A 26,925-nucleotide genomic window follows, 5' to 3' on the forward strand; every position below is an offset into this window, starting at 1 on the left:
TAGTATTCTGACAATTTCTCAGTATATGCTGATATTCAACAGGCTTCTTTCTGTCCAGGAATTCTCTTAATAGTGTGGTACGCCAGAAAGGTTATTCACCAACTTTTTCTTTTTTTTTTTCTTATAATCTTTTTTTCCTTATTACATTTGGCCAGCTTATGTGAAACTGTTCAAGGAGTTCATTAAGGAGTTATTGCATCTCTTTCATTTTCTGTACTTTAAAAATCGTGGGCTATTCTTTATGCAAAGCACTTAGTAAATTATATTCATTTACTCCATTTATTCTCTACATACTTCCTAGTAGGTTTTCTCTTTTGCATTATTTAATTTTGTGGAACTGGTGTTAGAATGGGTTTAACTTTACAGATAGCAGCCTGGCATGTAAGATAACATATCCAGATTTTTAAAGACTATAGTATTTAGTCTGCTTGTGAGTTATTTGAAATATATGCTGAGTTGCCTTATGGCTATCATAAAATGCTAATCAGCAGTGGCGAGCTATATTTGTGCTTTTGATGACTTCAACCCATGGTTCTGTGTAGGCCAGTGTACCAGGTTCTGTGGGTGATACAACAATAAATTAGACAAAAGCCACTGCTCTTGAGAAATGTGCATGTTTATAAAGGAGACAGACACATATTTGCAGTTTTAACATGAGGCAGTTTGTTATGTGACATAAAATACAAGGAAATATATGAACTTAAAGTGGGGAGGGAGTCTACTGTTGTGTATGGTCAGAGAAGCCTTCAAGGTTTTTTCACTTTTTGTGTAAAATCAGAGTGTGTGTGTGTGTGTGTGTGTGTGTGTGTGTGTGTGTTTGAAGTTGGTTGCGGGAAGAGGTGCATTCCCTTTATTACTTCAAGAGCATGTTTTCAAATGGTCTGCGAGTTCAGGTTTCTTTCAGGCCCTTAGAATTGGCCAAGAACAGCAAATCAGCTGTAAAACATTCAATTTAGAGACCATTATTATAGATAAGATACTTAACTCTATTTTATTTAAACTCATGACCTTTACACTAATTGAAAAGCATCAGAAAAGCACCAGCCTATGGAGTCACGAATAATGTCTTTGTGGAAATTACTGAATGAAGTTTTGTGATTTAGACTGGCTATTGTGTAGTTGTTACTTAATTTGTAAAGTAACTCCTCTTTGTAATAGGGTGTGTTTTATATGTTCAACATATACGTGCATTTCTAACATGCTCATGAAAAACAGTTGCTTGTCTGATTTTTATCAACCCTAACCAAGAGTGTTTTAAGTATTTCACTGAAAAGAATGATGATATTTCCAATATTGAACACCTCCAATTGCATCATGACTCTACATACATACCCTGCTCGTTCCCAATTCCCTCCAATCCTAAGGAAGCTCCTCAGTCAATGCTACATCTACTGTAGTACTTATTTGTGTCATCTTATTATTGTAGTTGTGTCTTGCATTAAATTTTGAGACAATTAATACCAATAATAATAGGCAGACTCTGATGTATGTGCTGTTCAGATTGTCTCATTTACTTCTCCTAATAACTCTATAAAATACTGTTTCCATCCCCATTTTGTAGATGTGGGAGTTGAGACTATCTTAGAGCTGAAATGTGGAAGACTCAGGATTTGGACTCAGGCAGTCTGGACTGATAGCCCACATTTTAATCGCTTTATACTGTGTTCCTGGACTGGAGAAAAAGAAAGAGTAGATGAAATCCATAAATTCTAGTTCATTTTGTTAAACCTGGTAGATTGCATATCTCATTGTGATCACTTCATTGGACAGCAAGAATTACTGCTAAGATTTCATATTGCTTTGTTTTCTAATTATAAAAATATGTTTTGGTCACAATTGATTTTATAACTTTCACAAGTTATAGATAAACAAATCACAATTGATTTATAATTATAATCTATAATTTTATAGATTGAAAAGTATGATACACATTATGTGGAATTTTGCTGTAAAACACTGAGAAAGCTTAAACTAGTAAAGTATGTACACTTTACTGCTTACTTGTGGATCACATGGAAGATTTTCATCTATTCTAATGTAAGGATAATTCTTCTATTTATGAATCATTTAAAGGTCTTTTGTCAGTTTATAATAGTGTCATAGGGCAAAAATTTAATACCTGGACAAAAGAAAGTGTAGCTTCTTAATTTAGGACATTTGATATTTCTCATGAGGTCCCACTTATTACTACTAGGTGAAGGGACAGTGAGGGGAAAGAGTACATGGAGTGGGGAGCAGGGGTTGGGGAAAGTGATGTACATCTGCCAATGACTGTATCTCAGTATGAAGTATTTCTTTGGACAGCTTATCCTTTTTCTAACAAATGCTTGGTCTTGCAGTTCTTCGCCTCCCATCTACTTCTCTCCAAAATGGCATTGGGGAGCTTAGGTGCCATGGAGGTGATAGAGATTACCTTAGATTCTTGCACCCTCTTAGCATCTGTTCATTATTTTTCGGTCCTTGCTGATCTCTGGCTGGCTGGTCTAGTTCTGAACCCTGGTGCCTTATCCACTTACCGGAACCTGGTTCTCTTTGGTCTTTTGAGGTATCATGCTGTTACCCATTACTGTATCCCATGGATTCCAGTCATTTGCCCCTGATCCCCAGCCCCTGTGCTTCTTTGAGTTCCCACACTGGGTTACAGAAATTCCTGGGCCACCTAGCCTGGGGGGACCAGTAGCATTCTCAGGCTATCTCTCTAGCCCCCTCCTTCCACAGATGCGGCATTTTTATTCCTGTGCCAGATTGGTCAGTGTGCCAACTCAAATGTGGCCTCTCCCAGAGACTTACCTCCTCATCAGCTGTGCCTTGGGGGGGCTGACTTGCTTCAGTTTCCCCACATTCTCTGACCTTGCACCACACTTCACCTTGCCCCCGGACAAGTGGGAGCAGTTAGAACATTGGTTTCTAACTTACTCCTCTTCCTTCAGCCTCAGCTCTTCTTTCATGTTGCACAGGAGTGAGAGGACAGGAAGTGCCACCGCCCAGCCATCATAGGCAAGAGGGGTCACCTCTCCATGCTGAAAGTAGTTAAAGGAAACTGTATTTGCATCTCCCAGGCTCTTGATACAGAAATCCAAAAGCAGCAAATAAGGATTTAGTGAAAGCGAATATACAGTGATCTTAAAATAGGAAAATATTTTCTCCTTTTTTGTTTGTTTTTATTCATTTTTATTTGGGGCTCTTTTTTTCTACTGGAGTTGGAGAGTATCAACTAGGTGGATAATCTAGCATAAGTTTAGAAGACTTGCATATAGGTTATTTTACACAATGAACCACATTGCTAGATTTCTGAAGCTTTATTACCTGCCCAGCTTTTTACCCCAACAGACTTCTAGTCTAGTCAGGCTTATTTCTTTGTTTCCAATCTATATACTCTTATGATCAATACCTTATATCTGTGTTTAGGGTATAATTACCCTCCATCCTTCAGCTTAAACCCTACCAGTCTCTAGCACTTAATAAGCCCCATCTCCTCCCCAAATCCTATTTTCTGAGTTGGGCCTTAATGATCTCTCTTTTGTGAACTGCTGTTGCAGTTATGAACTCAGTGCACACATTTAAGCAGCTGTATAATCTGCATTGGTTTCATATTTTTTTTATGTTTGCAACATATTACCTAGCAGAGTCTGTCTTTTTTAAGATTTCATTTATTTGAGAGAGAGAGAGAGCAGAGTGTAGTGAGGGGCAGAGGGAGAGGGAGAAGCAAACTCCCTCATTGGGGAGCCCAATGTGGGGCTCGATCCCAAGACCCTGATATCATGATCTGAAGACAGACGCTCAACAGCCTGAGCCACCTCAGTCCTCCTAGCAGGGTTTATATTATACAGTTCTTTAGAATCTTCTGTAGCACCTAGCACTATGCTGGGCATATAAATTAGATGTTCAGTATGTCTTCCCTTTCAGTGGATTCCTGACCCACTTAATGGCATATTTTTAGTTTTTTAAGAAAAAAAGTAGAATTTAATGGCTCTAATGGCATCATCGTTAATATTATTGTTCATTTGAGATTGAACTTGGTACATGTAACTAGATGCCCAAACAATGGAGGCTTGCACAAGAAGGGATTTTGTTTTGTTTTTTTCCCCTTGTGTTATGAGAAGGTATTTGATGGCTTCATTACCTAGATAAAGGATGGCCAATGGAAACCTTTGATTCTTGTTATCTTTCACTCCTACTCAAAAAAGATGGATGCTGTTGCCTATATCCCAGGCAACCTAAAGTACAAAGAAGGGCACAAGGCTCATGCCAACTAAGTAAATCCTACTGAAAGAACTTTCCTTAGAAGCTCCTCCACCAGTGATTGCATGTACTTCTTTCTTACTGACCAGAACTCACTTCACATAGCCACCACTGACTGGCTGAATGATTTTATTACGCCAACCAGAGTCAAGTTAGATATTAACTTCTTTTGATTTCAAGCAAATTTTACTGATAAGCATCCCCAAAATATGGAGAATTTTACTGTGTGATTTTTTTTTTACTTGAAATATATGTTGGCCAAAGGATATTAAAAGTTAAAGTTACTATTTGAGATTTGTGTTGCAAATCAAGAAGAATAATATTATGTACTATACTAAGATTATATAGTTATTGATTAACTAATATTTGATTTCTTTTTAATTAACTCATTCACTCACTTATACCTTAGGGAATAGTTTGCATAATTTATACCTAGGGGCTAGTTTGCATATGATTATACTTGCTGTCTCTTTCCCTCTCAAGTTGTTGTTTTTTGTTTTTTGTTTTTTGTTTTTGAAGTTATAGGAAGATTTTAGTGCAGTTTATAGTAAGATCATCAGGTCTTGAAATACATTACAGGTTATTGAGTGTTTGCCTGCATGTTTGCTTTAGGAGAACACCTTATTGAATATAGTATCTTAAGTGTTTTATTTGCCAAATATAAACCATATTAAGATAATCAGTTTTAAAATGTGGAGACTATTAGCATTTTTATAATAAATTAGCATCAGTATATCCTTGAGATTCTTAGAAACAATCTTTTAAACATCAAAACCAGCTGTATTTTTTTCTCTATGTAAATTAAGATTGCATACAGCATCACTGTCAACTTACAGTGGAAAGAAATTGATGAGTTTATAAAAACATTTAGAAAAAGAAAAATACACAATTCAAAAAGGTATATGCACAGCTATCAATATTGTGATAAATTATCCAATAATACAGAAACAGAATAATTTTAACTACTGAAATGTTGATCAAGTGTTTTAAGTCTAGTTTAAGTAATTTATAACTAAGCACCTAAATGTTTTCTTAGTCTGCTTATATTTTAAAGTAATTTTTTAATGTACATGATAGAATTTCTATCCAAAAAGCCATCTTAATAATTTTTTACGTTGCCAGTTGTGTTTGCTGAATATCATAATTATCTTTACTGCTGTGTTACCCCCTGACTTCCTTTAACTACAAAAAAAATTAATTTCTTATGAACCAAGCTTTTCAATATGTTGTAATTCTCACTAGGAATGAGAACTGTTGAGTCTTCTTTTTGTTTTAGTTCTATCCTTCATATAATAGACTCTGTATAAGCTAAGCTCCAAAGAGGAAACACTATCTAGCTTCTATTTTCTGTATATGTGATGCCTTTTTTTTTTTTAACTTCTGCAGAATAGTAGGAGACAAGAGGGGAGACTTCAAAGCACCCATTAGAATTTTTATTTATTGTCTGAAATTCCTTTAAACAGTTGAACATTACTTTTAAGAGCATTTTGAATGTCCAGAGAGATAAAAGGATTTTTATAAACAAATTCCCTGGCAGGAGCTACATTACGTGCTATATATTTCAGGCTAATAATAAGGGCTTACTGTGGGTCAGTGTGTCATATCCCAGCGGTGTCTAGTGAGATGGAGGGTTATCTTATATGTCAGCTAGCTAACCCTGTGAACAATTTTGAGCAGGCAAGATAATGGGACTGAATTCTGAAATGAGGGTTGAAATACACTGAAATATTGTCACATGTGAGAACAATAACTTTTTAAAAATAAATGTAGTCACCTTTTGACATCATTAGGCATATTTGATAATAATTTTTTTTTTATAATAATTTTTAATGGGGTATATTTTAAGTGGATAGATAGGGTAGAGAGTATGAAGTGAATCATATATAATTGTAAATTTAAATAGATAAATAAAAAATCATAAATTCTGTCGTAGTGGATTTTTATTACTAGAAAGCTACTGAGCAAAATTGGAAACAGTTTTTTTTTTCTTTTCTATTATGATCACTGAATTAACATTACTTGATACTACGAAGGTTCAACTTCTTGATTGCAATTTTAAGTTTTGAATTTAAAATTACTTGTACCCAAACATAGGTGCAATAATACAGAAATCTTGAAAATTGCTTCACTTACTACATTTCCAGGACAGTATCTTCATTAACTATTATATAAAATGTGTTAATGCTTTTTTAAAAAAAAATCTAATTCTCTAAAGGATTTTTTATTCAGTCTTTCTTTGTATTTCCCTGCAAAGTCAGTAAGCAAACCTAAACATACACTAAATTTTGAGAAAAAATTTACTTGTGTATGCAGGTGCGTGTAATGAAACTCAAGAAAATAATTGTTATTAAATGTAGATATGATTGCTCAACATGAATTGAATAAAATAATCCATATACTATCAAGGCATATATTATAAAATTTTAGAAGATGTATAAAGATACTGAGTATAATCTAAATGTGTTGAACTGGGATGAAATTATAAAGTTTTTTTAGACCATCTTATGTACATTTTGTTTATTATTTGCCCTTTACTTTTATAAAAAGCTGGTCTTAATTCACAGTGGATTTCGTATAAATATATGTGGGCATATCCTTATTTTTCTGAAGCCCATAACATTGCAAACATCATAAATGAATGATTTAGGAAGCCTTTGGTCAGCCAGCAGAGGCCACTCACAGCTTGCTACTAAACTGGACGGCAAAGTGAAACTCCTTTAATCACTATTGGCCGTCATTCCAAGCTGGTTAATTTTTAGTTTCTTACTCAAAAAAAAAAAAATTATTACCATGGAGCAGTATGAAAAAAAAGTTGTTGCTGTATTTGTTTTTTAATTATGTAGTGATTAATCTTTTCTATTAAAGCATTTAGATCATTCATTATTAGTGTATACCAGAAATGAGAATTTATGCACTTAATAATTAGAAGTATTATTATTCTAATAGGCCAATCATTCTAAATTCTTAATTATTAATGCTGACTTAATTTTAACTAGGGAAAGAAAAACTTTAAAGTAAGGTTTGAAATAATTACATTGCTTAGTTTTAAATTAAAAACCTAACAGTTGCCATTGTTGTCATATATATACATATATGTATGCATACATATTTCTAATCCTTCATCAGTTTAGTATAATTCGCATTTTGACAATTCTTTTAAAGAACTGTATTTGCTGCTGTTCCTTGAACATGTGTCGAGCTTACTTGCAGATTATCCAAAGTCTGTCTTCATTCACTACTTCATGTGATCCTGGCAGCTGAAAGGTTGGCATCTTCCCTTTGACATGTACGGATTCCTGCTAGGAAGGCTAATCCGCAATTGAAAGGCAAGCCTTGTGCTCCTCTGTGCTTTATTTCCCCTGATTTTTTGATTCTTTGTAAAACCTTCTTGGTTTGAAGGTGTAATCTCACATTTACATTGATACCTGCTTTTGAAAGAAAAAATACCTGCGTTCTCTAATTTTTCCAAGTTTCCAAGAACGCATAGATACCTGCGTTCTCTAATTTTCCAAGTTCTTTCGCATATTGTCACCACGGAATGCTTACCCGGCTCTGGTATAGTTTTTAAATTTTTTACCCCCTTGGTTGTGATGCCTGATATAGTAGGGCTATTTCTTATTCCTGTTAATCAATTATAACATGTGCTAAGAGCTCTATTTGGACCACTGTGCTCTTCCTTGCCTATTATCTAAAATAGCCCCATAGGTTTCCCTGAAGTTACGTGTGAGGACCAGAGCATCATCCAGGCTGAAGGTTTTCCAAGAGTAGATTCTAGATTCAGGCAAGCATCTCCTGCAGCAAATCCTCAAATAGAGAAAACACTTATTCTGGTGTATTGTCTCCTTTGGTAGTCCTGTAGGGAAAGAAGTAGTAGGTTGTGAATAAGACAATTTAGGTTCAGAGCTAGCTCTCTTTAGTCTTTGTGATCCAGTGTGTGTGTCTCATCTGAAATTTGAGAATAATGATGCTTACTCACTCTATCCACCTTGCCTGTGAAAACATCTTACAAGCAGGCAAGAGTTATAAAGTTTAGGAGAGTCATTATCATAAATAATAGCAATAATATTTCTACCAACTATATTATCTCTTGATGTGTCACAGTGGTCATTATCACACTTTCTTTGCTCATTTATTCATGTTTACATCCTTCCAAGAAGGATTAAAAATCACTAAAAATATAATGGAACGATACCTTGAGAACCAGGCAAAATCATCAGATTCATGCATGGGGTTATATCCACTACAATATCATCCAGCTAACATGAAGGCTATGAATAGTAGATGACACATTGATCCTAATAAGAGGTGTTCCCCCTTAATAATCTTCCAGTGTGAGATCTGTTGATTAAGAGTAAGATTGTTTGTGAATGTTGGTAAATTTTAAAATGAAAAGCAGTACATCTTTCTGTAATGTTATTACATTTGGTAAGATTCTAAAGGCATTTTCTTATTTGGAGAATCAAGTAATAGTGTATAAATTACTTGATTTAGTCATTTAGTACAACTCAGGTAACTCCATTGTCCTCAGAAATGGATCATCTTCCCTCCTGAGTCTTCCTTCTGGGAGGGCATTGTCTGAAGCTAAAACTCCTGATAGGTAAAAGATGTATAGTGACCTCTCCCTCCTATCCAACACATTCCCAAGCACACATCAGGCATTCTTCATGTACCTACTATTTTTTAGTTTCTTGTAGCCAGTAAAGAGGATTGGGGCTGGTCTGCTGTATAAATACACATTTTACTTTAATATAAATCTAAACAAATGAAGGTAAAATATGAATTAGCATATGAATCATTTGCTGATTTTTTTCTCTATTCTTAAAAAAAAACAACAACAACAAAACAAAACACCTTGGAATGAAAGGCTCCTTAAACTAAGGACTTTATCATGACATCAAAAAGATGACTCAGTGGGACAGTATATCGAAGTTAAGCCAACAGAATGGGAACTATGTACCACTAATATAGTAAATATAAGCCTAATTTTACATACATAGTAGGTAAATATTTGTTGAACTGTATCAAGTAGAGCAGTTTTGGGTTTCAAACATAGAAAATAGTCAGTTACAACCTGAGAAGGATCACACTGGAAAGTGAGGATCAGATTAGAGAGGGCTTTGAATGCATTTCTCATTAGTTTTAATTTTACTTTCAGCATAGAGCTATGGATGGCTCTGGAAATGAGAAAACTGACATGTGAAAAGCAGCGATTTAGAAAGTTGAATTTGGCAAGTTGGTAAGATGGATTGGAGCAGGGAGAGATAATTGCATACAACTCCCTTCTCACAGGTGATTTTTTTTCCCCTTATTCCTCTTAAATCAGATAACTACTTTGTTTCCCTTTAATCTTATAAATGATATCCATTTATGCTACCTGAATTGTCATTTTTGTATTGCTTTAAAAGTAATTCTAAAGTAATTTTTATTTTTTTGTACGTTGTTTTAAAAGTAATTCTAGTGTTATCTTCTTGAATGTTTTCTTTCCCCAAATAGATTGTGCCTTTTGTGAATTGTGACCACTCTGTAATATATATCAGAATAGATGACACAATGAAATATTTTATTCATTCTCCACCTATCTTGTAAGAGAACTTTTTAGAACACCGATATAAAACTCATTTGAAATACTTTTGGAGAATCTTTTTGTTTATTTTTCTGTATGGGGTTAAAAGATGAACATTTTATACATGCATTTTAACAGCTATTAATTAGGATCGGTTACTGCAAAACTTTTAGGGTATTATTTTCTTATGATTGTTTTTTAATGAAGATAAATGTGTAGACGAGCAACTATAATAAATTCCCTCCCATGTCTTTGCTCTCCTTCCCTTACTTCCTACCCCCAGGGTTTCAAGTCCTATTTTTAAGCCTGGTTTCATGGAGTTGTTTTCCTTAATATCTGTCACATATATTTGACTGACACATTTGTTGAATGTACCAGGGGGCCTGCATGCAGAGCCTGCTAAACTTTAAGGGCTTGTTTTTTATTTCAGAGAAGTTGAGTCAAATTAATACTGGTCCTTAGAGAAGCAGAAAACTTCCGGGTGTTGACACACTGGTGAGGAGGCTCATACAATGTCTCCCTGTAGCCTGGAGGCCGGGTGGATTTGATTGACCAGTCCTCACAAAATTGAAAGGCCTTCTTTCGAATGGCAGCCTGCCACCCTAAGTATTTGTCAGTGTGGGCACTGAAGCAGAATAGCATTTGGAAAGCAAATAAAATGTTCTTGTAAATAAGAGCAAAGTTGAAGGAGAATAACTATATTAGAGGGAGAGAAGGAGGAATGGCTCCGTGTGCTTACATGGGGACATAGCACTTCATTCATTTACAGAAGGACTCTTAATCCTTGAAAATATGAGTAGGATATCCTCCATACTGATCGAGCTTTGCATTAATCCTATAAGACCGTTGTGTCTCACATATGCTTACCTGATTTGGGAAGTAATTTTTTCAGTTATGTAATTGTAGAAGAATGGGATGGGTTGTGTTCTGTTTATCTTTTGAGGAAAGTTATGAAATTGGTATCAATAAATCAGTGATAGGATAAGAAATTGTTTTAATGTATTTAATGAAATGGAGAGAATAGATATGTTGTCATTGATGTCGTTTAGCTAAATGTCCCATATATTCTTTTTTTTTTTTTAATTGTGGGCTAAATTTATTGGGCCCTTTCATTTTTTTTTAAGATTTTACTTATTTATTCATAGAGACACAGAGAGAGAGGGACAGAGGCAGAGACACAGGCAGAGGGAGAAGCAGGCTCCATGCAGGGAGCCTGCCGTGGGACTCGATCCCGGGTCTCCAGGATCACGCCCCAGGCTGCAGGCGGCGCTAAACCACTTCACCACCAGGGCTGCCCTGTCCCATGTATTCTTAATGGCCTTCTGAATTTCCACAGTGGTCTTACTTGTACAGCTCTTACTCAGTGTTTGTCTGTCACTATCACATTCCTGTTTTCTGAGGTTGGTCACTTGATTGTAAATAACAATAGCAAAAACTAAGGCCCACGTGATCTTTTAACTTTACATTTTGTTTCACAATCCACAAAGGCCAGAAGTCAGCAAATGCTTCGTTATGTAGAGACCATCCCTTCCTTTCTAGGTTGCGTTATCTCTTTTTTTAATTTACTAATTTGAGTAACAAACATAGGTAATGAGAAGAACTATACCTACTGTAGTTAGGACTGTAGTCTCTATTGATGTAGTGACATTTAAAAATGAATTATAAGAATTCTGGGCATATAGTGTGATGTCTAAGACTGTCATCAGCAAATATTGGCTAATTACATAAATGTCTCCAGAGTCTTAACAACAGAATACCTGTTCCCTATCTAATCTTGTGGAATAAAATCTGCTTTTTCTAACAAACTTTACTGTGTGAATATTTTATTGGATATTTTAAAGAGATGTTTTTAAATGTGTTCTTTCTTTCTAAGACATTTCTGGTATAACTGGAAGCCACTATTTTTCAGAAAATAAAATAATCACCCTACTTGTTAACTAGAAATTATAACTTTGATGTGATGTTTAAAATCGTTTCATTTATTTTTATGAAGATTATTATCTAACCCTAAATTATAAATTTTTATAACAGTGTTTCTTGATACTTATAATACTTTGAATCATCGCCTAATAATCCATGCTTCCACGTTTAAAACACACTGTAACTTCAATATAATACTGCTTTCCATGGGCTGAATTCTGTATTAAGATTTTATTCTCAGATTTTCAGTATGGGGTTTCTAGTCACAAAGTTGCAAAAGGTTCCCGGAGTAAAAACATTTTACTCCTGAGGCAGAGATCAGTGACATGAACCCTGAGAAGATCATCATGCATGGACCTCAGTGTTGCATAATTTCATTTACAAAAATTCTAAATAATGACTGTTGGCATGCCTTCGAAAGTAAAACAAAATTTGACTTGAAATAACAATAAAGGGCATTCACCCCTCTTTTTTTAAAAAAAAAGGCCACATACTATGTAAATTTGTAAAGTTATTTAAATTTCTACCTTTCATACTGTAAATCTTTTGTGAGTTATCTGCAGCAATTGAATTGAGCTTACAGTTTATACACATATGATTTCTGAGAAATACGTAGTATGATTATTTCTGACTAGATTGAAAGCTTACATTTGTATTGTGGGATAAATTAGTTAGAAATTCTGTTTTATTGTATTCAGTTGCATTGTTTTCATCAGGCAATTTATCACATGGGTGTATGTGAAATTTCTTCATTTATTAAATTTCAGATTATGTATTTCAAGCCAGAGCAAGACTTAAACATTTTTCCATAAGTATAGCTTCAGGTAAACAAGCAATTTTAGCCCTGAAAATAGCTTCTGCTTCTGTCAACACGTTGTTTATTCTTTCTCTGAGATAAAAAGTTCAGTTTTCTGATATTTGTACCAAGATAAAGTCAGTAAACAAGATTAATATAGTGTGGAAAAGGTTGTCAGCAGCCCTGGCAAAGGAAATAAGTTGCCTGTACATAGAACATACTGTAAACTGAATAAAAGTGTCAGGTCCACCATGAGATAATGTGATCATGAACCTCTAACAAAGCATGACATAGGCACAGTCGGCTTTTCTCATAGCCACAGTGTAGAAAATGGATTACTGTATTCCTGGGATACCCACCGGAATAGCATGAAAACCTCATTTTGAGATGAATGCAGGATGTAGTCCTGGAGTTGGGCCACATGTTTACCTGTGGTGCCCAAACCATAGGGTTATTAATGTCATCATCTGTGCACATTTGCAATATTTGCATTTCTTGGAATTTCAGAGCATGTGCTGGCATCTTTGTTACCCAAGTGATAAAAGAATAAATAATTTTTTGCAGATGTTAGGTGTTTTTACATAGGCATTTTTCTGCCTCCTCGTGCCTTTTTATTGATTGTATACTTTAAGTGGCACTTTATAATTGTGGAGGGGTATTATTATTATTATTATTATGTAACTTATGACCCTTTGTTGTAAGATATGCCTTGTTGACTGGGATTGTAGATTCATTCCTGCGTGGTGCTGCTTATGTTCCCTTTTGAGAACTCTCCATAAAATCAAAGTTTTGAGTGTTTTGTTAATGAGAGTAGCCCACATTATGAAAAACATGTTGAGCCTTTAGTTCCTTATCGATTTTAATTTTATTTAGAAACAGAAGAATAAAATATTCTTTTTTTAGTTCTTACATGTTGTTCTATATAAATACACAGATTATTCCTGACTTCATGGGGAAACTATGAAAAGGACTCATGACTACTTCCTTAACTTGAGTTTTTGTATGCATTTAAGAAGTGCACATTATAAAACATGTTTGTATGTAGAAATTAACTTTGGTTAATTGGTTTTTGGAAATATTGCTTGCTCAACACTAATTGAGCCTCTTTTTTTCACATATGATTAAATATATGCACAATTGAGCCGACAAGAGTCGGTGATCTAGTTCTTAAGAAACTTTTTTATTATTACTATTATTATGAAGGTACTTTTAAAATAGCCTTAAAATTCCAGCAGAGGAACCACACTAAAGCGAAACAAGAGGCCGTTCTTACATGCAATGTTGTTTAGCTTTTGAGAATTAATATTTTATTCTCTATTTTAGATGGGAAGCCCTCGAATGGAAATGACCCTATTATTCACAATCATTTTTGTTTTTGTTTTTGTTTTTAGAAACTCATCTGTGATATTTTTGTTTCAACTCTCGTTTCAGGTGAGCACCCCTGGCCCTGTCAGTAACAAGAGGATGGTTCACTTTTCCCCAGATTCTCATCACCATGAGTGAGTATGCACTGATTTGTATAATCTTGTTGGGATGGTCTCCATCCTTCTTGTGGAAAATTGATAGCAATTGCTAGTAAAGTAGTTTCATTTTGTACTTCTCTTGAGAAAAAGTAAATACCTTATCCCATTGACTGTTGTGCAGGACCCATTTCAACCTGTGGCAGGAATGTCAATAAAGATTTTTTAATACGGTCATTCTTTTTATTTGTGACAGAATTTGAATTTCTACATTTTCATTATATTAAGTAGCATCAAGTTCTCCTCCTCATCATCCTTCCTCTCTCCCTTCCTCCTCACTCTTTCTAAAGCACTAAAATGCAGAAGTGACTATTTAACTCAATATTTCTCTGCTCTCTGCTTCTGCCCAGCATGAGCTGTGAAGGGACCAGGATGTATTTTCATTTATCAATGGAAAGGAGAGTTTAATTTACTAGGAGTAATTCCAAAAATTAAGCGACTGAGCTTAATTTTGGTGAATTATTGGGTGAATTCCTAGGTGCTAATTCTATTTGTCTTTACTGGAAGAATTTGAAAAGTTATATATTTTGAGTCAATACCATGTCTCCTGTGAAATTGGTTGAACTTGAAAAAAGGCTGTAAAAATGTGGAAAGACATGAATTAATGATTGAATGAATTTTCCTCTGGCGAGCAGTCCTATTAGGATCCATTAGATCCTGGCTTGTAAACCCATTCCTTAACCAATGTAGAACAAATTATTTTTCATCTATAGCTTATTTTATATAGATTATTAACAGAATTTATATAATATAAAATATTATTCATAGATTATTTTCCACGTTATTTATTTTATAGATTATAATATCATAATATTCCCTTTTAATAGTCTATTTCATTCCTTTTTATTATCCTATAAGACTTTTTCTCTATTGTTTCTCAGACAAAAAGCAAAAAAGAGTGAAGCTTTTATTACTCAGACTGACAACCAAAAGACTTGTGTATTTTCTTTTTAATGTTTTGTTTTGACACGAATCAAGAATTCTAGCAAGTAGACGTAGAGACGTTTTTAAACCAAAAATTTCATTTGATAATGATTGTAAACACTCTGAGGGCAGACAGATCTGTAGTCCTCCTATGCTAAGAGGGCCCCCTCGACAGCGAGTAGTTATTGAGTGAATGAAAACATGAAACTGTGAATTTAAAATGGAACAAATTGGATAATGTCAACTGAATATTACTTCTCAAATTAGCAAGTATGACCCCCATTGTATTCTCCTGACATCCCTTCCATACATCTCCCCAATGGTTGTTAGTCAATTAAATAAGATTTTCTAGGATGGGAACTCAGATGTCACTATTTTTAGAGTTTCCTAGGTTACCCCAATGTGTTTGATTACCATTCTATCCACACTCGCCAATAAAATAGAGTCACTTTACTACCTTACACCCTACATGCCACTGGTTCAGTCCAGTCTCTTCCTCATCTTTTCTACTTCCTGCTCCATTATTTGAAATAAGCTCTGTTACCTGTTACATTGCTATAGGATCCTAGTGAATCTTTCTGTCTCTGTTTTCTCACTATTTGAGTACATACTACTTACTTCTACTACTTACGTTCAGTTCCAATTCTTTTATTTCCCTATTTATAAGCCCCAGTACTGCCTCTTAACAGTGGAGAAACCTTGTTAGCATATTATTAAACACTCTCCACAATCTGGCTCCCATTACCTTTCCACCTTATCATTCTCTCTCCCTTATAGATTATGGTCCACCTCTCTGGTCTGCCTCTTTTCTCTGAATATGATCTCTACTTCACTGTCCTCATTAGCTTGGGATTTTGTTCTTGCTATTCAGGTCCTTTGCTCATCTTTTGATTATATTTTGCTATTGAGTTGTACAAGTATCCTGTATCTTCTGGATATTAGCCCCTTATCAGATATGTGGTCTGCAAATATTTTCTTACATTCCATAGGTTGCTTTTTTTTTTTTTGAGATTTTATTTATTTATGCATGAGAGACATAGAGAGAGAGAGAGGCGCAGAGACACAAACAGAGGGAGAAGCAGGCTCCATGCAGGGAGCCCGACGTAGGACTGGATCCTGGGTCCCCAGGATCAGGCCCTTGGCTGAAGGCGGCGCTAAACCACTGAGCCACCTGGGCTGCCCCCCTGGTGCTGCTTTATCTTGTCAATGGTTTCTTTTGCTGTGCAGAAACATTTTAGTTAAATGTAGTCCCACCTGTTTATTTTTGCTTTTGTTGCCTGTGCTTTGGTGTCAAATCCAAAAGAACATCATTGCCAGGATCAATGTCAAGGAGCTTACTTACTATGTTTTCTTCTAGGAGTCTTAGGTTTCAAATCTTGTGTTCAACTCTAATCCATTTTAGGTTGATATTTGTGTATCGTATATGATAGGGCTCCAGTTTCATTCTTTTGCAAGTTGGCTGTTTAGTTTTCCCAAACCACTTATTGAACAAACTGTCCTTCCCCAGTGTATATGCTTGACACCTTTGTCAAAATAATTGACTATATATGCATGGGTTTATTTCTGGGCTCTCTGTTCTGTTCCATTGATTTTTGTGTCTGTTTTTAGCCAGTTACATACTGTTTCGAGGACTATGGCTTTGTAATGTTGTTTGAAACACGAAAGTGTAATGCCTCTAGATTTATTCCCTATCAAGACTGCTTTGGTTATTTGGGGTCTTTTGTGGCTCATACAAATTTTAGCATTATTCTGTTTATGTGAAAACTGCCATTGGAATTTTTGTGATTGCATTGAGCCTGTGGATCAATTTGGGTAGTATGGGCATGGTAGCAATATTAATTTTTCCAGTCCATGAACATATAAAATATTTCCATTTATTTGTGTCTTCTTCCATTTCCTTCTTTAATATTTTATAGTTTTCAGTGTAGATGTTTTATTTTACCACCTTCATTAAATTTATTTCTAAATATTTTGTTCTTTTTGATGCTATTACATATGGAATTATTCTTATAATTTTTCTTTCTAGTAGTTTGTTGTAGAAAAAATGATGTATGAATCTTGATTTTGTATTCTGCAACTTTGCTGATTTTGTTTATTAGTTCTAACATCTTTTTGGTAGAGTTTTTAGGGTTTTCTATTTATCTATCAAACAGATATGATTTTACTTTTTCCTTTCTGATGTGTCATATATATTGCCTTTGCTATGCTAAGGTACATTCCTTCTATAACCAATTTGTTGAGAGATTCTATGAAAGGATATTGAATTTTGTCAGATGTTTTTTCTGCATCCATTGAGATAATCATATGGTATTTATCCTTTTTGTTAATATAATATGTCACACTTATTGATTTGTAGATGTTAAAAACCATCCTTGCACCCCTGGAATAAATTCCACTTAATCATTATGTATGATCCTTTTAATGATTTTGGTTTGCTGATATTTTTTGTTGAAGATTTTTGCATCTATATTCATCAGGGATATTGGCCTATAATTTTTTTTTGTAGAGTCTTTACTTGGCTTTTATATAATATAATGCTGATCTCACAATGCTACTGTGTGGAAGTATTGCCTCCTTTTTTATTTTTTGGAAGATTTGAGAAGCATATTGTATTAGTCCTTTTTTATTTTCAACTTAAAAAATTGTATTTGCTTAGAGGCATTAGAATGTCAACAAAACAAGGTGCAGGTTTTTTTTTTTTTTCTTTTTGCAACTACTGAGTTGTATTGAGTTAAAAGAACAATTATTTTCTATTAGCTGCTTCAGAGACAAGAGAAGTTGTGAACAGTACCATTCCTGTTGTACCTAACAGTTCCTAAGTACCGTATAACTATGTACCTATGGTTCCTGACAGTACCATATAACTAATTCATGGCGTGCACCATGAGAACCTGCTCTAGGGAAACCTGGGTAGCTCAGAGGTTGAACATCTGCCTTTGCCTCAGGTCCTGATCCCAGGGTCCTGGGATTGAGTTCTGCACCAGGCTCCCTATGCCTCTCCCTCTGCCTATGCCTCTGTGTCTCTCATGAATAAATAAATAAAATGAAAAAAAAAAAGAACCTGCTCTAAATTTCCATGCCAATTTACAATCCCCATACTGTACTAGGCAAGGTTAGTGGCTACTGAAAATACCACCAGGACAAGGCTATCTAAAGACACATTTGTTAGTGTGTTAACTATACCAAAAAAATAAAAATAAAAAAGACACTGTACAACTTAAAACCATGACTTACACAGGCTTACATTTTTTATCTTTAAAAGAAATGAGTCGTGTATATGGGGTTTAAATGCTTTATAAACAAGAAAAAAAGAAAAAAACCTGTGCTACAACCAACTTATTCATCATTATCATTTTCCTCTTCATCCTCTTCATCTTCCTCCTCTTCATCTTTTTCTTGTTTATTTTTCAGCCTTGACGACTCCCTTTTTTAGCCCATCAGGCTCTCCTGTAGCTTGGTATGCAGCAGTCTCCTTTTTGTACCTTTCTTCAGCTTAACAGCTTTCTTCATAAAGCTGCTTGTCATCCGCTGCAGAGTGATTGCACATCTCTCCCCATTTCTTCACAACATCACCAATGGATAGGCTGGGATGCTGATTTGGGGGTGATACTCAGAGCAAAATAAGAAAAAAGCCAGAAGACTCCTCTTGGGGGCATTTGTGATCCTTGAATTTCTCTTGGTTTCCCGTTTAGGAGAGATACCAGTTTTCATTTTTCTTTCCTCATGGGCCTTATCCACCTTTACCATGTCTTCAGTTTTTTTTTTTTTTCTTTTCTTTCTTCTTTTTTTTTAAAAAAAAGATTTTATTTATTGTAGAGAGAGAGAAAGAGAGTGCATGTACAAGTAGGGGGAGGTATGCAGGGGGGGAAGAATCTCAAGCAGACTCTACGCTGAGTGCAGAGCCTGATTTGGGGGTCAATCTCTTGACATTGAGATCATGACCGGAGCTGAAACCAAGAGTAGGACACTTAACTGAGTCACCAGGGTGCCCCATTTTTTTTTTCTTTTCCTCTCTGAGCACTTCTTAGAACTCTGAGAAGTTAACTGAAGCATCTGGATGCTTCTTCTTGTGCTTCTCCTGGAAAGTTTGCAGGAGGAATGGATATGATGAAATTTTGCAAAAAAAAAAAAAGAAATTTTGCCCCTTAGCTTCATGTGGTCTTCTTCCCCCATGTTTACTTATTCTTCTTCAGTGAGGCACAGAGTCACCCACTGCCTGTCTGGCTCTCTCTCACTCACCCCTGACCTGTCTTTGTGGAGCTCGGTGTACTACAATGACTGTCTATGAATTCTTCTTTAAATGTTTGGTAGAATTCAGGGATCCCTGGGTGGCTCAGTGATTTAGCGCTGCCTTCAGCTCAGGGCACGATCCTGGAGTCCCGGGATCGAGTGCCGCATCAGGCTCCCTACATGGAGCCTGCTTCCCCCTCTGCCTGTGTCTCTGCCTCTCTCCCTCTCTGTCTCTCATGAATAAATAAATAAAATCTTTAAAAAAAAAAATGTTTGGTAGAATTCACCAGTAAGGTCATATGGTTCTGGACTTTTCTTTGTTGGGAGATTTTTGATTACTGCTTCAATCTCCTTAATAGAAATTGGTCTGTTCAGATTTTCTACTTACTATTAGAAATTGGTAAACTGTATTTCTAGGAATTTATCCATCTCTATATAATCTAATATAATGACCTGTAATTTTTTACAGTCATTTCTTATGATCCTTAGTATTTCTGTATTATCAGTTGTAATGACTTCTCATTTCTAATTTTGAGATTTCTTTTTTTTTCTTTTTTGTCTACCTAAAGCTTTGTCTGTTCTATCTTTACAAAATCTAGCTTTAATTTCATTTATCAGTTACATTGTCTTTTCTCTCTGTTTCATTCATTTCCACTCTAATCTTTGGTATTTCCTTCTTTTTGCCAGCTTCGGGCTTAGTTTCTTTTCTTATTTATAGTTCCTTGGGGGTGTAAGGTTGTTTATTTGGGGTCTTTTTTTCCCCCAATATAGGCTTTTATCACTGTAAACTTTCCTCTTAGAACTGCTTTTGCTCTGATAGATGCTGGTGTGCCCATTAAGAACAGCTTCTTGGGATCCCTGGATGGCGCAGCGTTTTGGCACCTGCCTTTGGCCCAGGGCGCGATCCTGGAGACCCGGGATCGAATCCCACGTCGGGCTCCCGGTGCATGGAGCCTGCTTCTCCCTCTGCCTATGTCTCTGCCTCTCTCTCTCTCTCTCTCTGTGACTATCATAAATAAATAAATAATTTTAAAAATATATTAAAAAAAAAGAACTGCTTCTTTGCTCTCTATAGTCCTATGGGTCTCATGGACACAGATCCCATTGGCTCTCAGAACTAGATGTTTTGGGGCCCTATTCCATGGTGGGAGTCTTAAAAGTTGGGACACTAGGTGTGCGTTCTAAACCCTTTGCTCCTCAGGGAGAGGTTGGGAATTTGGAGTTTCCTCCTGAGTGTATGGCTTAGTGCCAGGGATGGGATTTAGGGTAAGAGCATGTCTCAGCCTTCATACCCACTTCAGTGTGGGTTTTTTCTCATCTGCCTGACATGTAGGAGTCACTCAACTAGTTTCTGGATTTCTCTCAGAGAAAATTGTTCCATGTGGAGTTGTGCAATTGGTGTGTCCGTGGAAAGAGGAAGTTCAATAGCCTTCTCTGTCACCATCTTCCTCCCTAGCAGCCCCTTTCTGATTAGTGAACATCAGCAGGAGTTTAAAGTCACAGACTAATGTCACAAGTGGCCAGGTTCTTTACTTAGGCATTAGGGTTCCTTCAAAAATGTAGTAGGTTTCTGTTGTGTTTACGGTTGCAATTCCTTGCCTGGAAATGCTACAGGCCTTGATGTTTCTCCTACATCCTGACTTAGCTTTTAGCTTAAAGACTTCTCCCTGAGACCATGTGAAAAAATGACCTCCAGAGGGTAGGTACAGGTCTTTAAGAAACCTCTAGTCAGAGTTCACTGCGTCAGAGAAATCCTACAGAGAGGCACTCTGAGGACGATCTAGACCAGAGCCTGGTCATGGTAATCATATCCCTGCTCAGTCTAGCTTCCATGCCACTACCTGCTTCTATATAAGAGTTCCAAACCTGATTTTCCCACCTGCAGTGGAAAAAGTTAAACTTGAATTGTAATCTATAGACCGAAAGTGCCTCTTTTTGCCAATCTGTGTTTTCATCCTTTTCCCTAGGCCTGCCTCCTTACCTAGGTAGAGTAAAGGAAGAAGGTGCCTTGGTGGCCTCATTCTACAAGTTTCTTTTTGGAAGATACCATAGGAACAGCATTATGGGTATTTTGTTTTACACAAATAAGTGCATGCTTTGCACTACGCACACATACACACACATGCAGCCCCAGTTGAGTTACCTGTTAGTTCTCTTCTAGGAACTAGCCTCTTTCTCTAGTCAGTTTATTTTTATTTATTTATTTATTTATTTTTTAAAGATTTTATTTATTTATTCATGAGAGACACAGAGACACAGGTAGAGGGAGAAGCAGGCTCCATGCAGGGAGCCCGACGTAGGACTTAATCCCGGGACTCCAGGATCACGCCCTCGGCCAAAGGCAGGCGCTAAACTGCTGAGCCACCCAGGGATCCCCCTCTTTAGTCAGTTTAAAAACACACAGTTTAAAAACACATTTTGCTTCAGCTTGGCTCTTCCATTGTCCTGAGGAGGAAACCCAATATCTAACATGGAAAATTTGGAAAACATGAAAAATTTCCTTTAACAAGAGAAGGTATATAGTCGGTGTTCAAGGTAAGTCTAGACATGGTTTTAGGTAGATACTTTCCCAAATTTCTTGCCCAGGTAATTAATACATACTTTCATTCAACCTGTTTCCTATTATAAAGTTAGATACGTAAAACCGACTCTTACTGCCACATTCAGTGTCTCATAATAGAAAAAACAAGGTATTCATACCCTCAGGAAATGCAAATAGTTTCCAAGGGAATCTTGGTCACCAAGAGTTTTAAGGGAGTCAGTTTCCAGATTCTGTTGCATATATGTTTTCCGAAATCAATAGCCCTGGTTATTTTGCTGATTCGTATTTTTCACAATTGCCTTTCTTCTACTTTGGTAAAAAAAGACAGTCTCTCCTCCCCGCTCCCCCTTCCCCACTGCCCCTAGTCCTGCTCTTATTTTAGCACATTGCTTCACACTATAAAATCATTTTGGGTTCCAAATAGAGGGACATTCCAGATATTATGTTGATATTGATGTTAACAGATTGAATCTTATGACCAAATCACAAAGCCCTTTGCAAATTATGTAGTTTCTAGTTCTTTGTTTTCAGCAGCTGGTAGATTGGTAAAAATACTCCATAATCTAAAAATCATTGTGTGATTTTTGGCATAAATCTCTGAAGGAGTTTGATAATCTAATGGCTGCTCTAACCAAATTTCTTTTTGTTTCTGCACACCAATTTATGCGAACAAGGTTTCCAAGCACTGAAAAAAATAAAATTTAAAAAGTATGAATAGAATCGGTGCTAAAGGGTAATACGCATCAATGGCTACATCAACTAGTTTCAGGGAACGGTTGTTTATGGTGCCATTCCTAATAAAATGTTATTATTTTATGTTTAGAACTATCAAAATATGTTTATGCTAGTTTCATTAATTAAATACTAATGATAATTTTTCAGACCTTAAAAACTGTTATCAAGTAACAGTAGTTATCAGTGTTGACTGACCAATAAATTCATCGGAATACTTTATTAATTCTAGTCTTCTGATCATAGAAACTTAAGAAAATTAGACAGATAGATAGATAAGACACATTGTGCAGAGGAATATGGCAAGGTTACTAATAAAAGGCTTTCAAACATAAAAAAAATATTACATTAGGTTAAACTTCTATGAAACAGTGATATTGGAAATTCAAAGAGTTCGAAGAGAAAAATAAGCCAGGTAAATTTTCAGCTGTTAAAGAAATGCTTTCTTCATTGTGTTTTGTTTTGTTTTGTTTTTAAATGTATTGATGGTGGATATCAAATCAGTGATGATATTTGGATTCCAATGTGTATATTTAAGAGAGTGGTGTCATGATTTTATTCTAAAATACTAATATATACAACTTATAGAAAACTGATATTTTGTAAATATTTAAATAATTATGGTGAAAAGTTTTAGATTTCTCCCTAAAATATGTGAGGAGGATATATTCATAACTGCATCAGATAACATTTACGCAAAAATAATTGAAGACCAGTGCTGTATAGAATGCTTTCAGGAAGAAGTAATGGAATGTTCTACAAATAAATGGTATAATGTTCTACAAATTGCAGTTTAGTTTACTGACATTACCAGAAGTGTGAAACTATAGGCAGTTCCAGGGCCATCGAGAGGGCAATACAGTGTCTGCCACAACATCCTTTAAGGAATCCTTGGTGTTTTCCACAGAAGTGCCACCAGCCATTCCCTGTATGTTCTATATTCTCCCTTTGGGTTTTTATTTCTACTTGATTATATTATTTATCACATTGTTCTCTAGAATATTGGTACTATATACATGCTTCATTCACCTTAATATGGATCATGAGTTTGCCAAGGTTGGAGACTTTGTCTTGTTCTTTAAGTTTCTTACAATACACAGCACAATACTTTATGCATCAAATCCTAGGCTCTGGGGTCAAGGTTATCCAGTTCCACTACTGGCTAGTGATAGAAAGACAAATCCCCTTCCTGACACTTGCATAAAAACACAGGGAGATCACAGACTAACCATGGTTTTGTGCAATCTCAACTGCAGTTTACCTCAAAACTGTATTGACAGACTTGAAAGAATGGCTAGAAATGGTCATTAAATTACAACATTAAGCAACTCCTAATTGGGAGTAAGCAACAAGTTCTACTTTCATTCAGTTAAACTGTGATTCTTCTAAGTCAGTATGTGTTTTGCTTTAGAAGGTCACCTCAAAAACAGTCTGATACCACAGTACTTAATTTTACCGCAGAGAATTTCAGGCCTCAGAGCAGATTCTAATGAGAGAGGGAAAAAGTATTTTACAGGGTCCAACACAATAATGTTTAGGAATTTCAGTTTTGAAACCATGATTGTTTTAATAAAATAATACCTAACATTGTACCGGTCATATATTTATTTTTGTATGATCGTATATGATCATATATATGTTGCATATATAGTCCAGTTGTTAATATATGCTAGGTCTGTTTTAATAGAAAATATTTAGCCCAGGTAAGTGAAATATTCATTAAAATGATTATAGAAGAAAAAAAAATAAAAAGAAATAAAATGATTATAGAAGGTACACAAAAAGTGACAAGAACCTCAATCCAACTAAAGCAGAGAAATCTGTATCTAATTTCTGAGAAGAAATAACAATGTTAAGTTTTGAAATTCACATTTAATTACTCTGTTGACTTTCTGAAAATACAAATATTAAAATGCAGAAAATAAAATTAACATATAACTACGTATTCTTTAAAAATATGGAAGGCTTCATTTTTGCAGTTACTTTGTATTCACTCTACTTCCTTTTCTGTACTAACCCTAAATGGTTCCAGGATTTTTTCCTTTCTCCTAATCCCTTATGAGATAACTCTTTAAATTGAGTCAATACGATATATTAACTGACTTTTTAAAATGATATTTATATTTACTTTTATTTCATTTTAAAGTATAGGACATTTACCTGAACCATTATATGTAAATCAAAACTAATTTTAAATGCAAGTGAGTAACTACCTATAATCCTATGATGAATTCCTTTATAAAGCAAATATTTACACTTTATTTTATCTTTTGTATAAATATCGAGTTTGCTGAAAGCAAGATTTGCCTAGATTAAAGGTTCGTTCATTGGGAATACTTTCATACTTTGAAATTTAGCATCTATTGCTTTATAGTAAAAGTGGCTTTAACTTCCGATTGAGATAAATAAAATATACCAGATCAATTCCTCCTCTGATTTATTGTGATTCCCTTGGGAAGTCATTTTAGCTTACATGTGTCTTAATTTTTAGCTATGGAATGAGGATAAGAATAGTTCTTCTTTATGTTAAGACATTTTTACAAGTTACTTATACAAAATACAGAAAAATTATTAAACTAGGTATAAAACATTTTAGGATGATGATGGTCCTGATGATAATGCTTTATTTGGACAACATGTATTTTTCAGAGTAATTTCATATGCACCACTCTCTTCAGTGTTTTTGCTGCCCCTCTGAAACAGTTATAACATCCCTTTTTATAGACATTTGACTTTTGGAAAGTCACAAACCCAAATTAACTCAACCAAAAGTTAATTAAAAAACAACAACAACAACAACAACAACAACCATGTACTCAACACCTATTGTGTATGATAAATGTTATAACTGTTGGGGGAACCTGTAAATATTATGCATGAACACTGTTGTATCCACTGACATTTAGGAATAAATTGGTAGTTATTACAAAAATTCACAGAATAAAAGTTCACATGTTACTCTATTCCACCATGTACTATAGGAGAAGAAAATTACTTATTTCAAACACCTATTCTTTGCCAGGTTCTTACTTTTGTTTAAGCTTCCCAATACGGTAAGAGAAGAGAGGTAGGATTAATTAGATTGTATAGATGAAGAAGAAGCCAAATGTAATGGGAAAACTCAGATTTGTCCCTCCTGCTTTTTCCTCTCCTGTGTGTCTTTAACACTCGTACAGAACACTTTATTTCTGACACTGGCTTTTCCTCATGACAAGAGAGGACACCAGCTGGCTGTCCTACTTCCACTCAGTTTTGACACTAGTACCCAGACATAGCATCAGATTGCACAAGTTAAGAGTTGAGTCCTGCGAGACTGTCCTGCCCCCTAGCCCTCCACATCTCCAGATGCCCTGGGAAGCCCAGGCTGTTACTCGTGCTTCTGACCCACCAGATACAAACTGGAGGTTCCAACAGCTGCTTCCAACTCACAACACCAATTGCAAGTCCACGTGGTTACTTGTATTTCTGACTGACTGGCTATAAGTCAGTGGTCCCCACAACACCCTCCTTGGGTTTATTTAATTTGCTCACAGAATTCAGAGAAATGTTTTACTTACCAGGTTACCAGTTTATTATAAAAGAATATACCTCAGGAACAGCCAGGTGGAAGAGATGCATAAGACCAGGTATGGGAGAAGGGGTTGTGGGCTTTCAAGTCCTCTCCAGGTACGCCACTGTCCCCACATCTTCATCTGTTCCCCTATCTGGAAACTTTTTGAACTTCGCCGTTTTGAATTTTTATGGAGGCTCTATGACAAAGGCCTGATTGATTAAATCATTGGCGCTGGGGATTGATTCAGCCTCCAGCCCTCTACGCTCCCTAGCTGTCAAGGATTAGGACTGAAAAATCCAACCCCCTAATCACAAAGTTGGTGCCCCTGGCAACTAGCTCACATCCTTAAGTAGTGTCCAAAAGCCACTTCATTAACATAACAAACAATAACATAACACAACAATCTGTGACTCAACAGTTAGGAAATTCCAAGGGCCTTGGGAGCCAGAGCCAGGAACCATGGAAGAGGATGAGATACATTTTGATCATCTGAGTAACCAAATACATAATATTCCTATAAATAAATCGCAGTATTGCACCAGCGTTCAGAAAATAAAAGTAATTTGTCTCAGTTCACCTAACTAGTAAGTGCCAGAGCCTGTATTCAAACTTAGATCTTTCTGATTCTAAAATCCATGATTTAGCATCCACACCAGGCTTTACTTCCTGGGTTTACATTTGCAGTTTAGTACATGAAGTGAAGGCTCTCTTGAGCATAATTTGAGCATAGTTTTAGAATGACTTTTTGTTTTGTAGAAAAAATTAATGAGGAATATCTTTACATCCTGGTCATCTGGTCCACAGATCATGAGAACCCAAAATAATCTTAAAGACCACCTAAGCCAGTGCTGTTATTCTTCTCATTTCATAGGATAATATGGTGCTTCCAGTTGTTAAAACTCC

The 26,925-nt window shown here is 35.5% G+C and overlaps 1 protein-coding gene, 1 long non-coding RNA gene and 1 pseudogene across 7 annotated transcripts in view; 1 reads left to right on the forward strand and 2 right to left on the reverse strand.

Annotated features, from left to right (window-relative positions):
* GPATCH2 (G-patch domain containing 2) overlaps window positions 1-26,925 on the forward strand; it is a 170,445-nt gene that overhangs the window by 89,517 nt on the left and 54,003 nt on the right. For all 5 annotated transcript variants that reach the window (XR_013374084.1, XM_077886674.1, XM_077886672.1 and 2 more), the window contains exon 6: window positions 13,953-14,020. Coding sequence is in view for 4 of the 5 variants with exons in the window: in XM_077886674.1 (XP_077742800.1) it covers window positions 13,953-14,020 (68 nt within the window). In the remaining variant the exon portion in view is untranslated. The remainder of the gene's footprint in view (window positions 1-13,952; window positions 14,021-26,925) is intronic.
* Window positions 7,325-26,454, reverse strand: LOC144307162 (uncharacterized). 2 transcript variants are annotated; one of them, XR_013374088.1, is made up of 2 exons: window positions 26,027-26,454; window positions 7,325-8,095 (listed from the first exon to the last, which is right to left on the reverse strand). It is a non-coding gene; the product is annotated as an uncharacterized LOC144307162 (long non-coding RNA). The 2 variants fall into 2 exon arrangements; XR_013374089.1 differs by lacking the exon at window positions 26,027-26,454 and adding an exon at window positions 8,435-8,578.
* LOC144307110 (high mobility group protein B1 pseudogene) lies at window positions 18,302-20,639 on the reverse strand (annotated as a pseudogene).

Source organism: Canis aureus, chromosome 38 (genome assembly GCF_053574225.1).
Source record: "Canis aureus isolate CA01 chromosome 38, VMU_Caureus_v.1.0, whole genome shotgun sequence".
NCBI lineage: Eukaryota > Metazoa > Chordata > Mammalia > Carnivora > Canidae > Canis > Canis aureus.